Source organism: Suricata suricatta, chromosome 2 (genome assembly GCF_006229205.1).
Source record: "Suricata suricatta isolate VVHF042 chromosome 2, meerkat_22Aug2017_6uvM2_HiC, whole genome shotgun sequence".
Lineage (NCBI taxonomy): Eukaryota > Metazoa > Chordata > Mammalia > Carnivora > Herpestidae > Suricata > Suricata suricatta.
Window position 1 is genome coordinate 46203874 of NC_043701.1, and position 25835 is coordinate 46229708.

A 25835-nucleotide genomic window follows, 5' to 3' on the forward strand; every position below is an offset into this window, starting at 1 on the left:
TCAGCATAGAGCCCGATGCAGGGGCTCGAACCCACAAACCGTGAGATCATGACCTGAGCTGTAGTCTGGCGCTTAACCGACTGAGCCACCCAGGCGCTCCGAAGCAGATTTTCTTATATTATGTGATTTATACAGTGATACATGGAAAATACATGGACTTTGAGATCACTTAGACCTGGCTTCAGATTCCAGCTTTACTATTTGATAATAGCTAAGTGGGGGCTTGAAAAACTATTCAACCTAGTACTTAGTTCCCATCTGGGTATGTCTTATGTAAACCTCTAGATTCAGGGCCTTTCTAAGATAGTGTCACAGTCAAACATATGCTCATTAATAAGTGAAAGGCTCTGAGATGTTCTGGAACCAGGAAGCCTGTTTAAATTTGTTTAACCCAAATTTCCTCAAACTTTTGTCCTTTTAAAATCTATTCATATTTTACTGAACTAGGATCCTATGGGGATTCCTGGCTTATAAGGCCACATGTATCTTAATAAGAAATCAATGTAGCTTCTCTTTCTCATTTTATTGTTGATGACTCACATTTTACCCCTCTCCACCCTGACTCCTTCCACAGTTTTCCCAACCTCAAGAGGGATACTGGTCCCACTATCCATGTACTGGTTTCTTAGGGCTTCTATAAAAAGCACCACAAATTATGGGGCTTAAGCCATCAGAATTTATTGTCTCATATAGAAGTCCAAAATCAATGTGTTGCCAGGACCATGTTCCCTCTGAAACCTGTAGAAGGGAAGAGGAAGGGGTGACCTTTTCCTGATTCTTCTTGCTTTTGGTGTTTGCCAGCAAACCTTGGTGATTCTTGGCTTGTAGGTGCATCACTCCAATCTCTGTTCCCACTGTCACATAGCTGTCTTCTCTGACTTCTTCCTTTTTTCCTTCCTTCCTTCCTTCCTTCCTTCCTTCCTTCCTTCCTTCCTTCCTTCCTTCCTTCCTTTCTTTCTTTCTCTCTCCCTCTCTCTCTCTCTCTCTTCTTTCTTTCTTTCTTTCTTTCTTTCTTTCTTTCTTTCTTTCTTTCTTTCTTTTCTTTCTTTCCCTTTCCTTCTTTCTCTTTTTTCTTTCTCCCTCTCTTTTTTCTTTCTCTCTCTTCTTTCTTCTTTCTCTCTCTCTCTATTTCTTTCTTCCTCTATTTCTTTCTTCTCTCTCTCTCTCTCTCTCTCTCTCTCTCTCTCTCTCTCTCTGCATGGCACTCTCCTCTCTGGGTTTCTTTGCCAACATCAGTTACATCACATTACAATCTTGCTCTAATCCAGTATGACCTCATTCTAATTTAACAGATTACATCTGCAAAGACATGTTTTTCAAATAAGGTCACATTCTAAGGTGCTGGTGTTGGCCCTTCAACCTATTATTCTGGGAACCAAATTCAACCTGTAACAATCCATGTAGTTGCTCTGGGCAAAAGAATTTAGAAGTCATCCCTGCTTCTTTTCTTTCTCTCGGCCACTTAATCTAGTCTAGTCAGTGGGTTTCCTTACAAAATGCAGCTCACACTTTTTATCACCTCCACCACTGCTCTCTGGCTCCAGCCTCTCTCTCTCCTGGAATATTACACGAGCCTCCTAATTGATATCCTGGTTCCATCTTTATTCTCTTATCGCACACTTACTAGGTGGCAGCCAGAGTGATCACTTCACATTTCACAGTTTTGATAAGACCATATTACTCCCTAATGTTAATTAATATGAATACAGTGAAAACCCTACATATTTTGTCCCTGACCGCCCTCTGAACTCATCATGTGCCTGCCACTTTCTCCTTCATTCACTGTACTCCCATCAACAAACAACAAACAAAGTTATTTGCACCTCAGGACCTTTGTACTGTTTCCTCAAGGCTGGTTCCACCCAGAAATGTTTCCTAACCATAACTGAAGTATTAGCCCAAACACTTTTCTGAGGTCATTTGGAACAGGAAGAGCCTAAGATATAGAGGTTCCTCTATCGTGTTTTGTTAAATAAAGACCACAGAGTGTGTTACATAAATTTTTTTAGATATTACACAAAAATAAAAAGGCTTTCTTGATCAAAAATTAGTTGGTTAGGGAAATGCTGGGCTAAGTTTTAACAGATTGATTTATGGCAGGAATTCTCAGCAACATAATAATTTAATTCTGCAGGGATAGAGTATGTCAGATTTCCAACTTTACCTGAAAAAGGAGGAGGTACTCTGGCCCACACAGAACATCTTGGGAGATGCTGGTATTGGGGCTACAGAATAGTCTTTGTGGACTAATTAGGATTGGCCTTAACTCCTTGCTTTACCACTTAGTGGTGTGAACTTGGGCCAATAACTTAAATTCTCTGAGGATCAGTTTCTCATCTCTAAAATGGGTTGATAATAGTACTTGCCCCCCAAAGATGAGACATAAAAATATAAGGCAATTAGCACATCTCCTTGTACATAGAGAAGGTCCAATGATTGGTCGTGATGACTGGGATTTATTATGATGAAGCCTTTGATCATGAGGATGTCTTTCTATTTCAAAACAGTTATTAGCATTTTGGGACATGTCTGTTTTTTTACTTGCCACCCCCACTCAAATTATCCTTCTGGCTGGAGTGAGACTTAATGGTAAAGCTCCCTTCTGTTGTGTCAGATAATATTATTTTCTTCTCTTCCTGATTCTTTTCATCCTCCACCTGCCACATAACCCAAGTTTAGCTTCCTTTCTTGTGAGTCCAAATGTAGATGGCAGAGATGGGAATGACTAAGTCATTAGCAAGATTAGACGCTCCTGTCTGATGCCCGGGCAGTGGGGGACGCTGCGAAAGGGAGACAGGCATGTTCTTAGTGCCCCCTCAGCAGAAGGTTGCCTGTCACCTCTCACCTTGTGTGTCGTGTGCTATGTCCTTTCTGGGAGAAGAGCGCTTCAAATACCAATTTTGGAAAATAAGGGACGCCTGGGTAGCTCAGTTGGTTAAGTGTCTGACTTCGGCTCAGGTCATGGTTTTACTGCTCGTAGGTTCGAGCCCTGCGTAGGGCTCTGTGCTGACCGCTCAGAGCCTGGAGCCTGCTTCACATTCTGTGTCTCCCTCTCTCTCTGCCCTTACCCTGCTCATGCTTTGTCTCTGTCTCTTAAAAATAAATAAAACGTTAGAGAAAATTAAAATGATGTCTTGAAAGTGAGGAGGGGATCCCTCAAAAATAAAGGTTTGTTTATAAAAAGGTTTGTTTATTTAGATAAAGGTTTATGTGTATAAACAAACCATCTGTTTGCATGGAAATCCTTTAGCAAAAGAGCTAGATTTGGGATTTGGTTTGGTATTTAAGTTGAGGGTTGCACAATAACCTTTTGTTACAGGATTCAGGTGCTTTGGATATGCTTGAATAATCTTGAGATGTGCTTAAATCTTTTTAAAGTAGAGGGCTCAGTTGGTTAAGTCTCCAACTTTGGCTCAGGTCCTGATCTCGTGATTCATGAGTTTGAGCCCCGCACTGGGCTCCGTGCTGACAGTTCAGAGCCTGGAGCCTGCTTCAGATTCTGTGTCTCTCCCCTCTCTCTGCCCCTGCTCAGCTCACCCTCTGTCTCTATCTCCTCTCTCTCTCTCTCTCTCTCTCTCACACACAAATAATGAACATTACACAAATTAAAAAGAAATCCTTTTAAAGTAGAGGAACCACTTTCTTGTACCCTTCTTTTATGACCGATTTCATGGAAATGTCTGTTACTAGTTGGCCTGTTTTGTTAGTTTTAGGGAATGTTTTTGTTATGTTGGGAGCCAGTTAAATAGGTAAGGGGGATCTAAGCAGCTGCTCTTCTGTGGCTATAACATTTATTTCCATTCTTTGATTGGAAGAGTCTACAGTATAAAATAGGGACCTTGGAAGGAGAGACGAGAACAGAGGGATGCTTGACACGTTTGCTTTCTTTGCCCTCATTCTCAAGTTTGTGTTTTTGATTCTTTTTTCATTGGTGGGACACAGTTTCCAATGGTCTCTTCAGGTTTCCTTTCTAGAAACCTCGCATATCAGACTGTGTTAGCGGTTGCTTCTAAACACAGAGGACAACTTGGCAGGATTTTTCCCTTTGGTCTCTCCTGCTAATCTTTTTTTCTTTTCATTTTTTAGTGTTTAACTATTTTGGGGAGAGCATAAGTAGGAGAGGGGCAGAGAGAGGGAGACATAGGATTCAAAGCGGGCTCTGTGCTGACAGGCTGACAGCAACAACCCCGATGCGGGGCTTGAGCTCTCCCCAACCGCGAGATCATGACCTGAGCCGAAGTCAGAGGCTCCACTGACTGACCACCCAGGTGCCCCTTCTGCTGATCATTTCAATTAGAGTTGGAGTGTGAGTTGATGGAAAGTAGTTTCCAGCTCATTTTTCAAATTAGGAACATGAGACCAACATGTGTGGGTAAATGTTTAACAGCTGGTTTCTGGGGGAGTGGGGGGGCAAAGCCCTGATTTGTGGTGTTTGCTGATTTCTGTGGTGTAAATACTACCCCTGTGGCTGATTTCAAGACAACAACAAGATGTTCCTGAACACAGAGTTGGAAAGAAATGCACTGTATGTAACAAACCGTTATGTGATCTGTCCACCAAATACAAAAACCATAACCCTGAGTCATGGTAACATGTAGTAAATAGTTATGTGGTGATGAATTTTTATTATACTTTTATATTTAAATATAAATATATTATATATTTTTATTACATTTTTCTTTTTTTAATGTTTTAATGTTTATTTATTTTTGAGAGATAGAGAGAGACAGATAATAAGGAGGGGAGGGGCAGAGAGAGACACACAGAATCCAAAGCAGGCTCCAGGGTCCGAGCCATTAGCACAGAGCCTGATGCAGGGCTTGAACTCCTAAACTGTGAGATCATGACCTGAGCTGAAGTCGGACGCCTAACAGACTGAGCCACCCAGGTGCCCCTGTATTTTTCAATAAAACTTATTTAATGGTAAGTTTTCATGGTTTAATTTTTAACAATGCCTTTGTTGAACAACTAGCTCTCAAAGTTGCTGGAAAGGTAACTGTTGGTTTTAACACATTGACTAAGATCCAGAGAAGTCACTGTCTTGCCAAAGGGTCAGCAAATGAGGTGGCAGAAGCTGGATTAGTGTCAACTGTTTCTAAAAACCAAATTTCTCTAGGAAAACTGACTTGTTAATGTTTCTGTATATTCATTTATTATTATTTTTTACTACTGTTACAGGCTACTAATTATCTATTGAGACAAGAACAGAATATCTGAATATAATTGTCACCAAAGATCGAAATGTGGAAAACAGATTGGATTTAGAGCCACAAATAAATCCTGGCTTTGAATCTCAGCCCTGCTACTCACCAGTGGTGAAATCTTAAGCCAGTCACTTACATACTTCTTTGTCTCCAGTTTCCTAGTCTCCAAGATGAAAGAGTTTGTCCACATGAATATCTAATATCTCATATCTGTCTAAAATATCATAATTCATTCTTTAGACACATCACTTCAACAAATATTTGCTGATACCAATTACATGCACATTTGTTATGGATTCTTTTCCAGGGGGAATTAAATACTATATAATAATTATAATTATTATTATAATAGCATCTCACATTTATGCAGAGCCTTCTAATTTACCAAAGAGAAAGTTTCCTTTGAGTCTTGAGGTTCTGTGGCTCTAGGAGATCAAGACCCATCTCCATAGAACGTTAGAGAAAGAGAAGAGTCCATTCTGAAAGAACAAACAGAACCCTTATTCCTAGGAAACACGAGAGGTCATAACCAGGTAGTGACAAGGAATGAGGAATAAGCACATTTTTTGCCACATCTATCAGTTGCTTCACTTTATCTTAACAAAAGCAAAACCAAAAACTATTGTTTAATTATAAGATTAATTATTGTAGAAAATTTAGAAATTTTAAAGAAGTAATAAATAAGGAGAAACTACCATATATCCAATATAATAGCTTGCTTTTCCTTAACTGATATTTTAGTACATTTTCCAAAACAGTCTTGTCCTTTTAATTGCTGTGTATAATTCCATCTGTTTGGTGTATAATAACTTACTTATCTCAAATTGCTTACATTGTTGATAGTTTTTTATAATTCTAAGGAACACAGTGATAAATATCTGTGTTTATAAAAGAATTGTACATTGAACATATGGCTTTCAACTGTAATATTTAAGGATCAGCGAGACAATTTTAGCAAATCATATACTTTTGACCTTTAGCTTCTTTGATTCTGCCAATATTGCTTTGTATTTACTTAGATTTTATGTTTCTAAACATTAAGAGGAACAGTTTGTCTGAATCCTTCCATATGATATATTTGAACTGGAAATAGCACCAATGTTTTCATATTATTTCAAACAGACATGATAAATTGTATGGTGAATACTCCCCCCACCCTTTCCTTAGGCAATTGCTTCTAGTAGAGGATTTTCTGTTTAGAGAGTATTTAATAAATGCTCAATACATTAAAGGATTCAGGCTACTTTAGTATAAGCAAAAACATTTGAGAAGGATTTAAGAAGAAAAAACAACACTTCCTTCTTCACAATAATAGCCTTCATTTGCATTAGGAGAAATGACAGCCAAGCAGAGTTCAGGAATTCTGGTAGTGAAATGAGAATCCTGCAACGAACGATGTTGTCGCTTTAATTCACCTACAGGAGAAACCAAGGCTCTAATAGTTATTTGATTAAATGTTAATGAGATCTACTAAATTGACCCAACTCTTACTTTCATGTATTAGATTTATGTCAATTAAAACAAGATAAGTTTTACCCCTTCTTTAACATCTCTGAGTCAACATCTGCTTACAAGGGAGGTGTTGTAACTACCCTGGTTATTTAAATATTAATGACTTCCATTAAAGGGAGCTGGAGGTTTGCAGCAGGAAGATGGAGAAATTGGATGGTGTGATTAGTTCCTTATTTCCGCTGCTAGGGAAAAAAACCTCTTACTAAGCCTCTTCTAGTGTTTTTTTTCAATTCCACATACCTTTCCCTCCCACCTCCTGAACCAGTTAGAGAGTAAGATTGTTAATTTCAAGTATTCCTTGAAAGTAGCTATAATATTAAAACAAGTCCACGGAATTAAAAATATATGTATTTTATCAGTGCTACAGTGGTCACTACTCTTGGGCTTCTTGGGACTGATTTCAGTTTTTAAATTCATTTTGTTGGGGCGCCTGGGTGGCTCAGTCGGTTAAGCCTCCGACTTCGGCTCAGGTCAGATCTCACGTTCATGGGTTCGAGCCCCGCGTCAGGCTCTGTGCTGACAGCTAGCTCAGAGCCTGGAGACTGTTTCCAGTTCTGTGTCTCCCTCTCTCTCTGCCCCTCCCCCTCTCATGCTCTGTCTCTCTCTGTATCAAAAATAAATAAAACATTAAAAAAATTAAAAAAAAATTCATTTTGTTCCTTATGATACTCCATAATACACAAAACCATTTTTTAGCTGCATATTGTGTTTGGTTAGGCTTGTTTACATAAAGCATGGGGAATTCTATTAAGTTAACCATGAAAGACTTGACAAGAATTATATATTTAATCACATTATAATTATAAATGTTTATCTTATTGGGGAAATGTGTCTGAAAAGCTTTTAAAATTTGCTACAAACAGTATTTTCATTTTATGCCAACTTGGGTTGTGATAAGCCTGTGGTAATAGATTTTTATACATCTTATGTTTTTAAGATGTTCTAATGGCATGGTATTTTAAGGCACTGTACAGTCTGAAGCAGGATTATATTTGCATAATTGTATATTTCTTTTTACATCCAGAAACCTAAATATTTATTCATTTCATGTAGTTTATTTAGACTTTAGAGCTAGGAATTCAGATCTTGCTTAAATGGTAGTAGTGCAGAGTAATGTAATCACACCGATGTAAGATCCTAATTCTTAGGGTTACGGATTAAGGTGCAGTGAGGCACTTGACTAGGGTATGAAATGTAAGAGAGTGCCAAAAAACTCCATAATTCTGATAAATAGTATTTTAATGCAATATTCGGAAAAAATAAAAATTAGTGCAAAAAAATCCACGATGAACAGAACATCACAATTTTAGAAAAAGATGAGATCAGACCCTGCATCTGCCCCTGACTCACCTTAGGCGAGTCTTGGCCTTGACTGAGTTCACCATGCCCTTGGATAAGGCATTCCTTTGAGTCAAGATTTCCTTATCTAAAATTAGTGCTATGAATCTTCAATTTCCGGCTTGAGTTAAAAATACTTGGGAAGCCCATCGTAAATACAAATTACATATTTATTTACAAATTTAGGGAAATCATCGACTTTAAGTCCTTAGTATTATCAGCCACGATGAGTAGTCCAAGCATCAGATTTGAAGACCTTTGAAAAACTGTCCATAAAGCTTAAGGCATAGCTCTTGTGTTTATCAGCCAGCAGTAGGGGCAGGGACCTGAAGATACTTGTAGGACCTCCCCTTTCTTCCTTCTTTCTTTTTTGTTCTTAGATGCATAGTTTGTGATTTGTAAGAGACAGAAGAGGTAGGCAGAAATCCTCGTTGTTTATTTTAACTTTCTCTGTGAAGTGCCCATGGACACTGAAATCTCACTTTTACTCAAGCTATTCCACCCATCAGTGACGCTTTTCCCCATTTCTCCTGCCCATCTGGGTTCCACCCACCTGTTCCTCACATCTCATCTTGTTTAGGCCTTTCTAGGTTCTCTCAGCCAGAGATGTGTTCTCAATCGTGTGCCTTCCTTTGGTAGGTACCCGTCTCTACCACGCATTTGGTGATCACTTACAGAGTCCTTGTTTTCTTGAGATTTTATCTGATCCTGCATTGAGTTTACTTTTCAGACCACAGTTTTAGAAATATAAATCGTTTCTCTAGTTAGATTATAAATCTTTGAATAGCCCCTCCCTCTCCCTTAGACTGATGACTTCAGGATAAGCAGGGATTAGGTCTGTTTTGTTCAGGTGGTCTTCCAGGTGCTTAGCACAGGGCCCTTACACACAATATTTACTTATTTTTTTACATCATACATGTTTTCTTGAGTGAAATAAATGAATGTCTTGTATGTAAAAGGGCTGGGTAAATATTTACTCTTCAGATTCATTTGTTTTTATCCTAGGCTTAGAATGATTGGTACCATGTGGAAGGCGATCGTTTTACTGGTCATGTTCATGTTCAGCCCTGGTGGTGATGGGCTCTTTCACTCCTTATATAAAAATGTTCGGGTTTCTGTACCTCATGAGGGAAATGTAGGAAAGCTGTTATTTCTTACTCCCTACACTGAAGCTGGGAAACTTGAAGAAGGTAAGATCAATAAAATAAAGAAGCCACTGGTGTATTTTCAACAGTTTTGGGTTTTGTTTCATTTCATTTTGTTTTTAGCAGTTATCTTCCAGGATTCAAAATACATTCTGGTATTTTTTTTAACTCAGCTGTTTTATTTCAAATATTAATGATTTGATGTCATGCATGATCAGAGTTTGGAGCTAAAAGGAGAGTTTGTCAGGGACAGATTATCTAGTGGTCGAGTATCTACATTTCTATTTATAAAACTAGCATAGTGCAGGTCCCCAGCTGGGCAATAATAAATGTTAACCTTAGAACGAATGTAGGACGCATCAGGTACTTGTTCCGCGGAGTCTACATAAACCCCAACAATCCAGGGAGGTGTACCCATTTTACATACAAGAAAACTAAAGCAGAATGAGATTAAGTTAACTTGCCAGAGTTAGGGGCGCCTGGGTGGCTCGGTTGGTCAAGCGTCCAAATCTTGATTGCAGCTCAGGTCATGATCTCACTGTTTCGTGAGTTCGAGCCCCACATTGGATTCTGCACTGACAGCACACAGCCTGCTAGGAATTCTCTCTCTCCATCTCTGTCCACCCCACCCCTGCTCATTCGTTCTTTCTCTCTCTCAAAAAGTAAATGAATAAACTTAAACTTTTTTTTAAGTTACTTGGAGAGTCACATGGACACCAGCTGGTAGACACAGGATTCACACCCAGACAGCCTCTCTTGGGAGTCTATGACAGCAGGCACACTGTTGGGCCCCTCTGCACAGAAAGGTACCCAAACCTTCTAGACCTCGGTTTCCTCATTAACAAGATGGAGACATAACCACTTACTCAAGTTGCAGGGATGTTATAAGAATCAGATGAGAAAATGCACATGAAATCTCTATAACCTATACATTGCTCTCTAAATATTAGTATTTACAAGTTTTTTAATTTGGAAATGGTGGGGGTTCCAATCATTATTATATGAATAGGAAAAAGGTATTATTTGGTATTGCCAGAAATTAGAATTTGACTTGCCTCTGCTTTTTAAAAAATGTTTATTCTTGAGAGAGAGAGGGTGCGCGAGAGAGCACCAGAGCATGAGCAAGGGAGGAACAGAGCGAAGGAGGGAGATGCAGAATCTGAAGCAGGCTCCAGGCTATGAGCAGTCATCACAGAGCCCAATGTGGGGCTTGAACTCACGGACTGCAAGATCGTGACTTGAGCTGAAGTCGGACACTTAACCAACGGAGCCACCCAGGTGTCCCAACCTGCCTCTCTTCTTAATACTTCTTTCTGTTTAGGTAAATCACAGTATAGATACATTACTTAATCCCATTGGACACCAGTAGGTTCCTGAACTATGAAATAGTATGTAGGCAGTTATTTTCAGGGGCTGTTTATAAAAGGAATCAGAGAAATAGGGTCATGACTGGAGGGAGCTGAGGGGTCAGGAAGGGTCTTTAAGAGGGTAGGAGACAATGTGTTTGCTGATAGAAATGATCAGGCAAAGGGGACAGCGGATTGAGGTGGGGGACTATTTCAGGAGCACTCTCATTAGATGAAAGACGGGGAAACTGGCATATAGATTGATGTTTGCTCTGGAGGACCAACTGCTCTTGAATCACAGGTGGGACCACTGAGTTAACGGCTGTGCGGCTGGTAGGTTGGTAGATGGCAGGGGAATGTGGACGTGATGCTGGAAATTTGAGGGAAATAATTATTTTAAGGATCAAAAATAAATCTATATACTCCATAAAGAAGTTTAAAAATAAAACAATGTTTCTTCATTTGAAATATTCTCCTGGTTTTTGGTTTTTGTTTTTGTTTTTATTTGGCGTAAAACCAAACATTCTTGTATCTTGAGGGTGCATTGGAGTCCTGGTCATATGTCTTTTTCTGACATATACATTGACTCCATATTTCACCCTCTCTTTTCTAGAAAAGGTGGAAAACTTTGATAATGTCGTCAGTGTACATTAGTGTACATTTTCTTAGAGTTTATTTATTTGTTTTGAGAGAGAGAGACAGAGAGTCAGGACGGGCTAGAGAAAGAGAGGGAGAGAGAGAATCCCAAGCAGGCTCTGCAGCATCAGTGCAGAGCCCGATGTGGGACTCAAAGCCACCAATCATGAGATCACAACGTGAACCATAACCAAGAGTCAGACGCTTAACTGACGGTAGCCACTCATGTGCCCTGTGTGCATTTGATGAAGTAGCCAGTGATAATGTAGTCAGAGAATGTAGTCAGTCCTTTTTTAAAAGATTCATTTTTTTCTTGATGTGGAAAAGTCATGAAAAGATGGTACTCCAATGGTATAGGCTCATCACTAGACATATATAAAGAGGCAAAATGTCATCCAAATCTAAAAAATGGATCACACGCATTCATTTGGGCTTCTTTAATAAGTGGGTACTGATGGCTTAGGTTATGTTCTAATGAACAATGAAGCAAAGCAAATCACTTCGTTTAGAGCTGACATGGAGGTGAATACTCCTAACCAACCCTACCAGTCCACAATGAGGAATCTGAGACTCCCAAAATCTTACATGATGTGCCCAAGGATATGCAGATAATAGGACCAGAGATGTCTTTGAGACTCACATTTTCTGACTTCTGCTCTGTGATATGCCTGCTGTAATTTGTTTCCCTTTGTTTTAGAATCTTGTGCTCTTCTAGAGTGACCAGATACACACACCTGAAACAATTAAGGAAGAAGGCAGGGAATACTAAAACACTAAAGTGTTACATTTGACTTAGGCAGGTTGGAATTTTTGAGAAGCAAGCTATAGTCCAGAAAATAGCAATAGTGTAGTAAGAAAAAAAAAATGCCTAATATTTAATAACTATTTCCAAATACCTAGCACAGTTTCTATATGTAATAGGCAAATCTAATAAATACTTGCAGAATTTAAATTTTAAATCTGAATATGTGGCAGACATGGGTTTTACACACACATTAGCTTATTTAATCCTCAGAGCAACAGTGATGAAGAATGCAGAATTATTGTTCCCATTTTATAGATGAGAAGACTGAGACCCAGAGAAATTAAGTATCTTGCTCAGAGCCATTTAAAGATTGTAAGTGACAGAGGTGGAATTAAAACCTATCTTTGCTGACTCCAGAACCCGAGGTATGAACCACTGTGTTATTCGACTAGATCCAAACTAGAAAAGGGCCTGTGTATACTGAGTGAGGAAAACAGTTTCAACAAAGGCATTTAGGGCAAGCGACCTGCAGTGGCGTGTCTGTATCCTACATCTGGAAGATCCAAGTGAAAATACAGAGAAATCCATCCGAGAGCCTGTCCCCATCCCCCCCACTCCTGTATTTCTTGCTTACAAGCATTTCACTGTTGTGGTCATAAGCCGTACCAATGAAAGTTTCTGAGGGAGGTAGTTTTCCTCTTCTGTCCTGTGCCAAGTCTGATAGATCACCGTCTGATGAATGACAACTTCTAAGATAGTAAAACGGATGTCATGTCACTTTCTAAAGTTCTGTTATGCAGTCAAAATCTTGCAATGGAATTTTAAGTGGCTGATCCAAAATCCGGTACATCTGGGTACCTGATAACTTAATTAAGGATAATTTTATTCATCTGCTTTGCTGAAAGTTCAGGAAGCTCTGGACAGATGGTTAGCTCATTCTCCTAAATCCCTTTTGTTTATTGAGTCTGTCAAAACCTTCGGAACGTGAGTCTTGGAATCGCAATGGAACATTCTTGAGATAAACAGTAATTCACAAAAAGATAAGGGCGTTTTTATTTTTTAATCTCCCAATTAGCTGGCTTAGTTTTGTGTGATTGTAATTGTGTGTTTACTTTCTCTGCAGCTAGAATAAACCCTTGAAACAAAATGAATAGAGGAGGCAAATTTTAAAATGTTTACAAACATTGCCATTTTACAAACTTTAAAGAATATTTTGTTATTAGGTGTTACTTTATTATCACTTACGGTCTGGCAGTGACTTGTGCATACTGTTGACGACTGAAGGCTTTGTAGATGTGAAGTGCACCCTGATTAGCTGGTTCAAGCCCCTCTTTGGTCACACGCTGATCTTTTTCAAAGTGTTAATATCATAAACATTGGTTAACTGCAGTGAATAAGAAGGAGGAAATGAGAACGCTTCAAAGAAAACCTTTTCCTTTTTTAAAACCGTTTTGAACATTTGCATTGTGAGTCATGGTTCCAGGAAGTAAGAAACCCTGACATCTTGGGAGTTTATTTTCCACATTTCATTAATAGACTCTGGAAGGATGAACCAAACATTTGAAAATACAAAAATATCATTTTAGTGGAAAGAGCTTTTCATTATTTTACTGTGACGTCGTTAAAGGAAATTTAAAAATTGAAATAGGGTGAAACACTTTTTTGGGAGCCAGAATAAGTCCTTATAAATTCCTAAGACATTAATAAGGCCTGGCTTCATTAGGAGGATTTTATAGAAATATGCTAAACTTAGCGCATTGCTGGTATGGCAGTGTTTAGTTCATTCATTCATTCATTCATTCATTTACCTTTATTAAAAAGTGTGTACTGAATGTCTTTAAGGGTATAAATCAGCGTCCCCATGGGTACAAAGACAAGACAATTTCCCTGCTTTAATGTACCTGAGTCATTGTCAGAGCAGGCCGGCCGACCTTGTGCTGTGCTGGCCTCAGAGAGAGAGAGATCGATTCAATCATCTCTTCCCCATATTCCTTTCCTTCCAGCTCCTTTCTATTACATATTTTCTTTTCCTTATTCTATTCGAACTTTCTCATTTTTCTCTGTCTTCTTCCTTGAATCCTCTCCTGCTCACGTACCTCTCTGTGATTGACGTCTCATTTATTCCTAACCCTTCTATCTTCCGTTCTCTATCTGCCTTTCTGAGGGGGGGGGGGTTCTCTGATTTTGAGAAGATGAATAGTTCGGGGCAAAATATGTCAGATGTGTTCTCAGTATGACATTCCAGCTATACAGGAAGTCTTGGGATACGATGTGCCTACTTAGTGACTACAGTTAACGGTATTGTAGTGCGTTTTTGGAAGTTGCTAAGAGAATAGATCTTGAAAATTCTCATCACAAGAAGAAACAAACTGTAACTACGTATGGCCACGGGTGCTTACCAGACATTGTGGTGACCGCTTGGCAATGCACGCAAGCCTCGAATTGTTAGGTTGTACATCTGAAACTCATATAATGTTCCATGCCCAATATATCTCAATTTTTTAAACTACAGAGGAAAGAAAGTGTTTTGAAAGGCTGCCCCGCCCTGGAGGGTGAGTCGCCTTTGGGCTAATTGAGAGGCGGAGCGAAGTGGGGCGGAGGCAAGGCTGCTGGAGGGAAGGGTGGAGGCTGGGAGGGGGCCTGGCACACACCACGTTCCCTAAACATCCCCCTTTTTCTTTGCTTAAAATGCTCCCCCCCCTTTCTTTTTTCTCTGCCTCTTTCTGGCAGCAAAGGCTAGGTCTGTTTGGGAAGAGCATGGGGAGAGCTAGAGAAGCTGGATTGAGTTAAGCGACCTTCCCTTGGGGAACCAGATGACGCCAGAAAAAGGCAGAGTCTTCGAGGCAGCATGTGGGGGGGGGGGGCACAGGCTAGTGAGGGCCTGAGCCCTGATTTTAGGTGCATCTCCACGTGCGGAGTTTGATCCTCACCCTCAAAGCCTGGGATGGGGGAATCCATATCCACATTTTGCACAAGAGGAAAGAGAGGCTCAGAGAGAGAAAGCAAGTTGCCAGGGAGCCTGGTCTGAATTGCAAACCTAGGTCTACCTGTTCTTCCTATCATACTAGCCCAGCAGGACCCTTCGGAGACTGCTGCTGAGACCCTCCCTTATCCCGCCATCGCCTCTGCTCCCACGTGCTCCTCGTTCCTAATCAGCAGGTGCATTTCACAGGTAACACTAGCTGTGCGCCCTATGGGCCCACTTCTTTTCTAAAGGTTGTACATGCATAGACTCCAACCCTAATTGACACATGAAGCCATCCACCTTCCGTAGAGGAGAAACTGAAGCACAGACAGGTTAAGTGACTGCCCAAAGGACCACAGAGCCGGTCAGTAGCAGCGCAAGGATCAGCCGAGTACGAAGGGAAGGGAACAGTGCTGTCCTATGAGTTTCCTGCGAGGAGGCAGGTTCATTTTAAAAGACGAACTCGCAGCACCCCTGCCACGGTGTGCTGGTGTCACACGCAGCTCTGGGGGGACGGGGTCCTGATTTGCACACGGATCCACGAATGTAAACATTCTTACCATGGCTCCTTGCGTGCTAGTGGTGATGTTGCCGATGCCAAGTTGGGAAGAGATGCTAACAGCACTTGGGAGCCTATGGGCTCCGGCGCCCTGCTGAGGCGTCTTCAGTCGGTGGTGTGTGTGAAGGAACAAACTTCCTGACCTGCTCCTCTCTCTAGCCAGTCTCCAACTTCATAGGCGTCAGGCAGAAATAGGGGGTAGGTTTTCACTGGGGAGACTTGCTTTGTCTCCACTAAAGAATCTTTCTTCACCTAAACTCCCCCTCAGTTCCCCCTACACCCTGCCATCCAAGTCCTCTTTCTCCTCCATTGTTCTCCTAATCACTGCTCTCTCTTCCCCTCCCTGCCACCCATACTTTGGGACTAACTCTGGTTGAGAAGCAGTCTAACTGGGTTTGAGAAGGAGCAAACTCTGCAGCCTGACTGCTAGGTTTGAAGCCCAGCTCTCCTTTGCTAGGTATGTGAGCTTGGGCAAGTTTCTTACCCTCTCTGAGCTTCAGCTCTTCTGTAAAGTGGGAATACTAAGTACACCTACCACGTAATGTAAAGCCCTCAGTGCTGTAGTCTTTAAAGTGTGAGCCCGTCTTAGTCTTAGTGTTAGTTACTCCCGGGTGTCCTCACGCTATCTGAGGAGTCCCTCTTTCCCCTGTCCCTGTCCCTTTGGTGCCATAAAAAAACCAGACTTCTGCCCTCTACAAGGATCCTGTTGTCGTATTTGGTTTCCTGTGAGTAGTCATGAGGCCATGAGGTCACACCTCGCCTCACTGTCTGCCTCTCCCTACCCTCCCAGCCATCCCCACTCCCCACATGCGTCAGCCCATTTCCCTTGTTGGAAGTGGCGGGCCCTTTGCCTTCATGATAAGGAGGGTTGGAGAATATAGGCTTTCCGGAGGCCGAGAGCTTGTTTTTTCTTGTACCCGCCTTCCTTTTTGGGACCGGGTGACTTCTGCCCTGGCCTTATTTATTTATTTATATTTTATTATTATTTTTTTAATGTTTATTTATTTCTGAGAGAAAGTGACAGAGCATGAGTGGGGGAGGGGCAGAGAGAGAGATTGAGAGAGAGAGGTAAACACGGAATCCTAAGCAGGCTCTAGGCTCCGAGCTGTCAGCACAAAGCCAGCCACAGGGCTTGAACCCTTGAACTGTGAGATCATGCAAAGTCAGACACGTAACCGACTGAGCCACCCAGGCGCCCCCACTTTGGATTGCTTTTGAGAGTGGAGCTGATGAGAGGTGATTTTTTTTCTTAAAAAAATATAATAGCTCATAAATATATTTGGGGGCCAAAAAAAAAAAAAGACAAAAAAATGCCCTTTGGCTACATTGTAAGTGTTGAATGTGTGGAATTGGCCACGGCAAACTGAAATTTGCTATAGTAAGTACCTTTATGCCAGTCTCCTGGTGGCCTTTTTGATTGCTCGACCCCAGACCTGGACCCTGGGAGAGAGAAGACCAGAGATGAGACAGAGATTCTAACAGTATGTTATTTCTCTAATCCTTGGGTACATTTTTTTTTTCCCCACTAGCAAAAAACCAGAGTTTGGTTCCCTTTCCCTGGATCGAATGTGAAGAGCTACGCTGGCTACATCACTGTGAATAAGACCTACAACAGCAACCTTTTCTTCTGGTTCTTTCCAGCTCAGGTAGGCCTGCGAGAGTGCTCATGACCGGACACTCACCCTCAGGAGCTGAGAATGCTGCCCCAGGGCAGAAATGTTAACCTACGAAACCGTACTTTAAAAAATACATTTTTTTTTTTTTGCATCTTTTAGATTTTTTTTTCTAAAAATAAGTGCCAGTGGCTCCGTGTGGTGTTCCTGTTTATGAGCAGGAAACAAATGTTTGCAGGGAAGGTCCAACTTTTAAATTCCTTGCAGTCTTATTCAGAATATTAATATTACCACCTTCTTCCTGCCACAGTCTTCTTAAATCATTCTGTCTGTTGTTTTGTTCTAAAAATACCTCGGGCAAGGATGGGCGGTGGGGAGCCAAAGGACGATAAGGGATGGAGAGATTCCTGAAATTCACAGGTGTAATCCATGCATAAAGTTAGTTGATTGTGGACTTTTGTGGCTGCCCTGTCCGTGGACTTTGCAGAACAAGCTGTTATTTTTGCACTCACTCCTTCATGCATCCAGTATCCATTAACTGAGCAGTAGTCCTTGAGAACATGGAAGAAAGAACTAGACTTTTTCTGTGGGCCTTTGGGGAAGCAGTGGGGAGGACTGATAATCTAGCATGGCTTCTCAGAAGACAAATCACTCACCTACTCAGGTCCCTGCACACAACTGAACACATTCTTCTACTTTACTAATCCTACTTAGCCCACGGGAACGTCACACAGTTCTTCAGCACAAACAAACCACTTTAGCCTTATGGGTACTGGGAGAGGGGCTGAACTGCATGAATACATTTTATCCCACCACAGGATAATTTTCTGTTTTATTTTTCAAGTTAGATTTGGTTTAGAAGCCAGAGAAAACAAAGAAAATGCTATCCCTATAGAGGATAGTATTTATATTTGCATGTGATTTGCATATAGCCATGCTGTGTATATAAAATTGCTTTGTCTTGGATAGTTTTTAAATTAGATTGCTTTTGCTGGTACTGTTGGGCTGTATTTTCTCGACTTCTCATTTCTGCTTTCCCAACCACGGCTTCTGATAGTTGATCGCATAGGTGTGAATGGGAGGAAACAGAATTGGTGAAAAATTACAGATGGTCTTTGGTTGGGTTCATAGTAGTCTTCATACTGTCACCTACTCTAGGAAGACTTTTCCGAACCCTAGAGAGTTTCTTAGTTCTTCCTTGATGTTATTGTTGAGTGTGCGGATGGGGTGCTTACAGCACAAAACTGAAGGAGAGACTCACCCTCAGGGTTCTATAGGTGCAGTGCTGGCACCCAAGTGCCCTCCAGACTCCTGCTGCCACCTCCCATTGGTGGGATCCAACTGGAAACCAGAGGAGGGGGCAGGGTGGGGGGAGCCCAGTCCTTAGTGGTTTGTCTAGTAGGGCAGAGCAGAGTAGAGAATGCAATAGAAAAGCAATGAGGAAAACATCCAAATACCCAGTACAACGGTCTTGAGAATAAAGTAAGCATACCAAGAAGACATTTTTCTTGTGTCCTTGGAAATCTCTTAACTTTATGCCTTCTGGAAACCATACAATACAGGTGCATTTTTGATATCACACCTTTCAATTTCCTTGAGTGTAGGTGTTTATCATGAACCCCTTTGTATTAGTTCTCTACTGCTGTCGTACAAATTACCACAAACTTAGCGGTTTAAACAACACAAATTTATTAGTTCACAGGTCTGTAGGTCAGACGTCTGACATAGGTCTCGCTGGCTAAAATTAAGGTGTCAGCAGGCCTGTGGTCCTTCTGGAGGCTGCTCACATTCCTTGCCTCATGGCCCCTTCCTCCATCTTTATAGCCCGAGTCAGTGGGCTGAATCCTTCTCACGTTGCGTCCCTCTGACCTACTCCACGGTCACATTACCTTCTCTGACTTGTCTTCTGCTGCCCTCTTTTACATTTAAGGACCCTTGGGATTGCATTGGGCCCACTGGATAGCCCAGGATGATTTCCCCAAGTTAAGGTCAGCTGACTGGCAACCTTAGTCCCATCAGCTCCCTATTTCTCCGTTACCATGTGGCTTAACCCATTCACAGGATCTAGGGAGATGGCTGTGGACACTTTCGAGGGCCATTATTCTGTGCAAAATGGATATTGAAAACTTTGCCTGTACTTGCCATTGTTAGTATGTTCTCTCTCCGTGATTCTCACATTTTATTGTGATTAGAATTCCCTCCAAATTTCCCCCAGGGACTCTGCCGTGGAAATTGGGGGAGGCAGCAAGTTGTAGAATTACCAGGTGCACCATGCTGAGAAACCATGGTTCGAGCCTAAAGGCCACTATCCTGTCCTTAGTGCTTCTGGCCCCAAAGTGGCCCATTCTCCTTTTACCAGAAAGAAACACCTTGCACAGCTAAAATGGTGTGAACGGAGGTGGTGAGTTGTCCCGCGTGCCCACTTGGGTGAGGGCTGGAATGGGGACCTGAAGAGGCGAGTGTAGCCTGCGGGGTCAGCTTTTCCTCCTCCTGCTCAGTGTTCCTCTGAGGCCCCCTGGGGCTCCACCTCTCCCGAGCCCCCTGCCTCCTTCAGCTCAAGAAACCCCATTTTCTACTTTCTTTTCTGCTTCAGTGGCTGTTTCTTTCCTTTTCCTTTCTCTCTCTCTTTTTTAACATTTATTTATTTTTGAGAGAGAGACAGAGAACAAGCAGAGGAGGGGCAGAGAGAGAGGGAGAGACACAGAATCCGAAGCAGGCTCCAGGCTCTGAGCTGTCAGCACAGAGCCCGAAGTGGAGCTCGAACCCACAAACCATGAGATCATGACCTGAGCCTAAGTTGGATGCTTAACCGAGTCGGTGGCTGTTTCTGAGAGCAGTATGTTCTCCACTGACTCTGAATGTTGAGTCTCTAATAGTAATAATCCAGATTTGTGAAAGCAGGAATTAAGGGGAGGGAAGTGGTCAAATAAAAACAAAACAGAGACTCAGTCATATCTTTCTTAGGTTGCCTCTGAGCAGGTATGCAGAATTGTCTAGAATAGAGGTGGTGCTCCAGGACTGGAAAGTTGGTCAGGGAAATGGGCCTAGATTCTGTATCCTCTCCTGGTTGCCAGACTGAGATCTGAATGCCTGCTGCATTAGACAGTGATGGGCTGTTGGGGTCCCCCGTCCCTTAGTTACATGAAGACCTAGCTATGCATGCGCTGGTCAGATTATGCTCTTTTGGACCCAGGACTGCCCTAAACACACTCCAAGATGATCCCAAAATATATAAACTAGAGATGCTGCCACACAGAAAAAGATATTAGAATACAATGTGTTTGTTCTCTTGGAAGTGATAGGCTCAGCTTCAGGGGACAAACAGGCAAGGATGAAATGATGGTCCCACTGACAAGTGTCACCTCTTGCCAAGCCAGTCCGGCTGTAAATTATGGAACAGGTCGTATCTTCTTGGGTGAAGAAGATAAAGCATGTGAGAAGGAGAAGCGGTGGTCCCTGAGATGGGGGAGAGTTCCTTTCATTTGGCAGAAATAATAGTTCATTGCCTGTCACAGGCAAGCAGCTGATATTATCATCAGGAGAGAAATGACCCTTTACAGAAATTGAAGATAGAAAAAATAAAAGATCCAGGAAGGATGCTACACTTGTAATATCCTCTGAGTATTTTGCAGGGGGTGTTGTTTTTCAAATTAGTTTTGTCTTCCTGTTATTTCTTTGAGACTCCCCTGTTACTGTATACAAATCAGTGCCTAATGGACTTCAGAACTGGAAATTCTTTTGGTGTGTAATGAGGATGCAGTCTGCAAGAGAAATAATAGGCATTTTCTATGTGATAAAAAAGTATACTGAAACCAGTAAAAATGTAACAATGATAATGGCTATTGTTAATTGAACATTAACTATGTACTAAACACTGTGTGTATTCTTAGTTAATCCTTACGAGAACCCCACGAGGAAGGAATTATTATCCTTATTTAATAGATGAAGAGATTTACAGAGATTAAATAATTAGCCCCAAGTTGCCCAACTAGAGATTGATAGAACTTGAATTTATTTATTTTCTTTTTTTATTATTATTTATTTTTTAATAATAGTTTATTGTCAAATCGGTTTCCATATAACACCCAGTGCTTCTCCCCACAAGTGCCTGATAGAGAAATCTTTGGTCTTGATCGCTGTGTATTGGCCCTGAGAGTCAACTAGCTATAGAAGGTGCTAGACTACCGTCATTAACATTATAGCCCTTCAGTTAGTCAAGCTTGCATAAAATCTTGGCTCCACTACTTATGCTAAATGTGAGGATCACAATATGTACATGATGATGATTTTGAGACCAATGAGAGAATGTGAGAAAGCCTTAAATTGGTGCCTGATACGTAACGTAGTAAGTAGTGTTGCTACTCCTATTGCCATCATCACTGTCATTAGTTTTCCCATTATTAACACAAATACTGGTCAGAACTAAACCAGTCACAATGTAGGAGGTTAAAGAAGACAGGAAATGCTGAATGCCAGCAAAGAATGTAAATTAATTGCTTGGCGTCAATCAATTACAAAATGAAACTGGGTTTTTCCACATTTAAGAAGATAAAAAGGCAGAAGATTATTAATTTTAACATTAGAATTCTTCCCATTGGAGAAAGATACCCAATATTTGACTTTGTCTTAAAAATATAGGAATATAGGTAATTTGTTAGATTATTTGCATCCAATGTTGTAGAGCCCAGACCCGAGACATTTAGACTTAGGCCTAAGCCCCTTTACTGAAGACCTCTTGCTCCTCTGGCCAAGGGGGGTTGCTGGAATTCCTGGAATCCCTGGAATCTGAACATGTGGTGACTGAGAAAGTTCAGTATCATATTGAGGAGTGAGCAAGGTTGGAGTAGAGTGAGGTAGCCAGCCTCCCAAGAGTGATCTTTAGTTTCTTGACATCCCTGCTTCTGTGGGGTCACCTGCCATATTGAATCAAGGTGGGCCTTGGTGACCAATCCACTATAGCAGAAGTGATGGTGTGTGACCTCCAAGGCTACTCTTAAGGGCAAGGCTGCTTCTGCCTTGGTCTCTTGGATCACTCACCCAGAGGGAAGCCAGATGCCATTGGGAGGACACTAAACAACCATGTGGATAAACCTGAATAGAGAGGAAGTGAGTCTCCTGCCCACCAGTCAGCACCAACATTAGATGATCTTCATCCAGCCCAAGTCAGATGACTGCAGCCCTGGCTGAAACCTTGGCTGCCACCTCATGAGAGATCTTGAGTCAGAACTGTCCAGCCAGACATTCGCAAATTCCTAGTCCACAGAAAGATATGAGATGGTAAGTGATTATTGTTATCTTAAGCTACTAAGTTTTGAATACATATTATACAGCATTTAGATAACTAAAATAGCCTCTCGTCGTATACTTCTGGGCTGTGACTGTGATATGACAACTAGAACTAGTTCCAATCCTGTCCGTTTGCTTGCTCCACAGTAATAGAGCATTCTTCCTGTGCAGTGAGCATGATGTCAAGCTTTGTCAGTAGAGGGTGCTGGAGGGACATTGCAGGAGGAAGTTGGCTTCTCTTGCTCTTCCCTTGTCCTGCATTTCGCTTTCTCCTCGCCCTGCTGTCCAGTCTGCCAGCGGTGTCAGTGTGTGTGGGAACACCCAGCAGTGCTCGGCTCTAGCTGGGGACCCAGATTACAAAGACCCTCAACAAACTTATGATCCTGGCTCTGTCCCAGTGACCCTGTGGTGGCGGTTCATTCAACATGGACACCATAACACCCTAGGCCTTGCCAGTGAGCGGTTCCCTAAACCAACTCTCAGTGTCCTTGACCACCTGCACCTAAGGCTAGTCTTCCATAGCCCTTCCAACGTGGACACTGTGCCCTACAGGTGGTGTGCCACCTTCAAGCAAGTGGACTCCCAACATCCTGACTTGCTCTGTACCTGCTCCCACCAGCCACAGGCCACTTTTCCCTGGAGGCCTTTCCTACTTGCCCCTGGATTGTTGGCCAGTTTTGAGCCAGGCCACCCTGCGAGCTCCTCGGCCACCCAATGGGTATTATAACCACACCTTCTCCAACGAGATTTAGACCATAGCCTGGGATGTAAGCCCTACACCTTAGGGTGTATGCTTGGTGAAGAGCCTCATCCCTCCCATTTGAGTTTGTCCACCCATGGGCACTTTCCCTCTGCCCAGGGTACTCTTCAGAATTCTCACATATTTATGGTTATCCCCCATTATACTGAATATCTCTTTAAATTTACCCTGTTCCTTGGTGGACACAGGAAACCAATGCAGCATGCTGATATTTGGCCAACCCTGAGGATGGGGCTCATGCGGGAGCAGACGCCCCCTGGCATTACATCCCCACTCCTGCCCCGCAGTGGGTGGGTGTGATATCCATGGTGGATGGGGACCAGAGCAAACACTGGAACTTGTAACAGAATTAAAGGTCAATGTTGTCATATGAAAAATAACAATACTTTTAAAACAGGGAAATCCCAAAATTAAAATTACTACATGGTTATTTTCCGATTGGACCCTAACTAATATACCTACCCCATTCTAAGTCTTTCTCTCCTGTCCAGAGACACCCAGGGCAGAAAGTATGGTCAGCTGAAAAGGCATCAAGAGGCAGGGCAGCCAGTCTTTCTGTCTCAGCCTTATCCTGACCAAGACCACAGGATCACTCATCTGTGCCTCAGTCTTCTCTATTGGTAGATCAACATGCTTTGTTTCTCCGGGTATCTGATGGTTACCCTACAGCTTCCCCCCCCCTCCACCATTCCTTGAAGCATGCAATCACCAGAGACCCACTAGCCCTTCTGCTCGGGGGGCAGATGTGTTTGGCCCACTTTATGTCAGGTGTTCTTTCTTGGTCCAATCAGCTGAAGCTGAGGGTGCAGTTTCGTGTCATATAAACGTGGCTAGTGGGTTTTTTCTGTTGTTAAATGGCGAGCCAGTTCTTAGAGCAGCTAAGAACTCTATCTTGTAGATAGAGCAGATCTCTTAAAAATATATCAACCACAGATGACTGCAAATCCATTAGTTCCACAACAAAGATTTGGAGGTCGTAGACATTTGTCCTCAGACTTGCACGGTTTCTCTTCTCTTTGCTATTATTGTGTTTTTGGCAATGGAGCTCTGGAACAATAGAAGGTAGGAGGAACAAAATGAGAAGAATGCAGCTACAAGTGAGAAATTACAGATCATACCATCCATAGAATAAATGAAATGCAGAAACCTTTGTGTACCTGATTTAACATGGAGAAGAAGGTTAACTACGTTGTTCAACCATTTCTTTGTTTGCCACAAGGATGGGAAAGTCAGGCCTCTCTCCAGTACCACCCCCATACCCTCATGCATTCTAAATTCCAACTTTCTGGCAGGAGGCACCAACAGAGAAGCTGTAACTACCTCATGAAGGAATGAGAGCCAAATACAAAGGTTTGGAAGGAGAAAGGCAGAGAAGATTCTAGTGGAGTGTAAGGTGGCTCAAATTAATGAGAGATGACTCCAGGCTCCATGAGAGTCAGTGGGAGGTTGGTGTGATGTCAAGAGGCCTCAAAGCAGAAAAAAAAGTTTGAGAAAGTTAGTTTTCCATATGATGGTGCTGTGGCAACACTCATAGTAAAGATTTAGCCGGAGGTCAACACCAACCACTGTAAGTAAAACCCTTCCCCAAAGCACAGAATGTCTTAAGCAACTTGTTTATATGTATCGGGAGTGTGTGTATAAAATTAAAATGTTACTAGGTAGCTAGTTAGCAATTCTAGTCACAAAACCAATTGCTTTAAATAAAAATCCCTGCCTTGATTAAGCCATTAATGCAGCAGCTGAAGTATAAGCTGAACTGGGATCTGTGTGGCAAAATGGGAGTCCATTCGAACATACTTGGGGGAATTTCGAGACATTTACTTGGGATACTAATGACTTCAATTAAGAGAGAACACATTACTTAAACCAAGCAAATGATCAGCCTCTGCACATAGAAGTGTGAAGGGAGCTCTAATTAATTTACTAATTGCACGTCTCATCTTAAGCGGTACCATTGATTTGGGTCTGTCAGTGGTTTAGTTGCTGTTTTCTCTTCTGAAGTATGATGTCCCTTATGGGGTAGGTGGGAGGAAGGGGCTGGCTAGAGTATGTACCCATCCCAGGGCACTGGCTGACAGGGTCACTCTAATTCTTGCTTAGATACCTAAGTTTCCCTGGTGGCACTCCAATGTCTTCTGTATAAAATGCAATCAAGTGACTTTTGAGTACCAAGATTGGCGAGTCTTTGGTGTCACTCCCACCCCCAAATACATGAACTTCCTGCTTCAGTGATATGTAAAGCCTGAGTAGAAGGTTATCTTTACATGGAATACAGAGGAGGACTTCGGAGGACAGAACAGAAGGTGGGTATGGTTTGATGGGGAGTGGGGTGACAAGGAAGAGCATAGGAGAAGCAAGGAGAAAGGAAGAAATGGTGTTTCTTTTTATTTTTACATTTATTTAACCTTATTTTATTTTATTTTTATTTTATTTTTTTCCATAATATTTTATTGTCAAATTGTTTTCCAGACAACACCCAGTGCTCTTCCCCTTAAGTGCCCTCCACCATCACCACCACCTCTTTTCTCCCCTCCCCCTTCCCCTTCAACCCTCAGTTCATTCTCAGCATTCAATAGTCTCTCAAGTTTTGCATCCCTCTCTCTCCCCAACTCTCTCTCCCTCCTCCGTTCCCCCTGGTTCTCCATTAGGTCTCTCTTGTTTTCCTGCTAGACCTATGAGTGCAAACATATGGTTTCTGTCCTTCTCTGCCTGGCTTACTTCGCTCA

The 25835-nt window shown here is 42.0% G+C and overlaps 1 protein-coding gene across 1 annotated transcript in view; it reads left to right on the forward strand.

Moving 5' to 3' along the window:
• Positions 1-9066: 9066 nt before the first annotated feature.
• CPVL (carboxypeptidase vitellogenic like) overlaps positions 9067-25835 on the forward strand; it is a 109484-nt gene continuing 92715 nt past the window's right edge. Inside the window, exons 1-3 of the mRNA XM_029925789.1 lie at positions 9067-9244; positions 16343-16363; positions 16993-17096. Of these exons, the coding sequence (XP_029781649.1) occupies positions 9067-9244; positions 16343-16363; positions 16993-17096 (303 nt within the window). The remainder of the gene's footprint in view (positions 9245-16342; positions 16364-16992; positions 17097-25835) is intronic.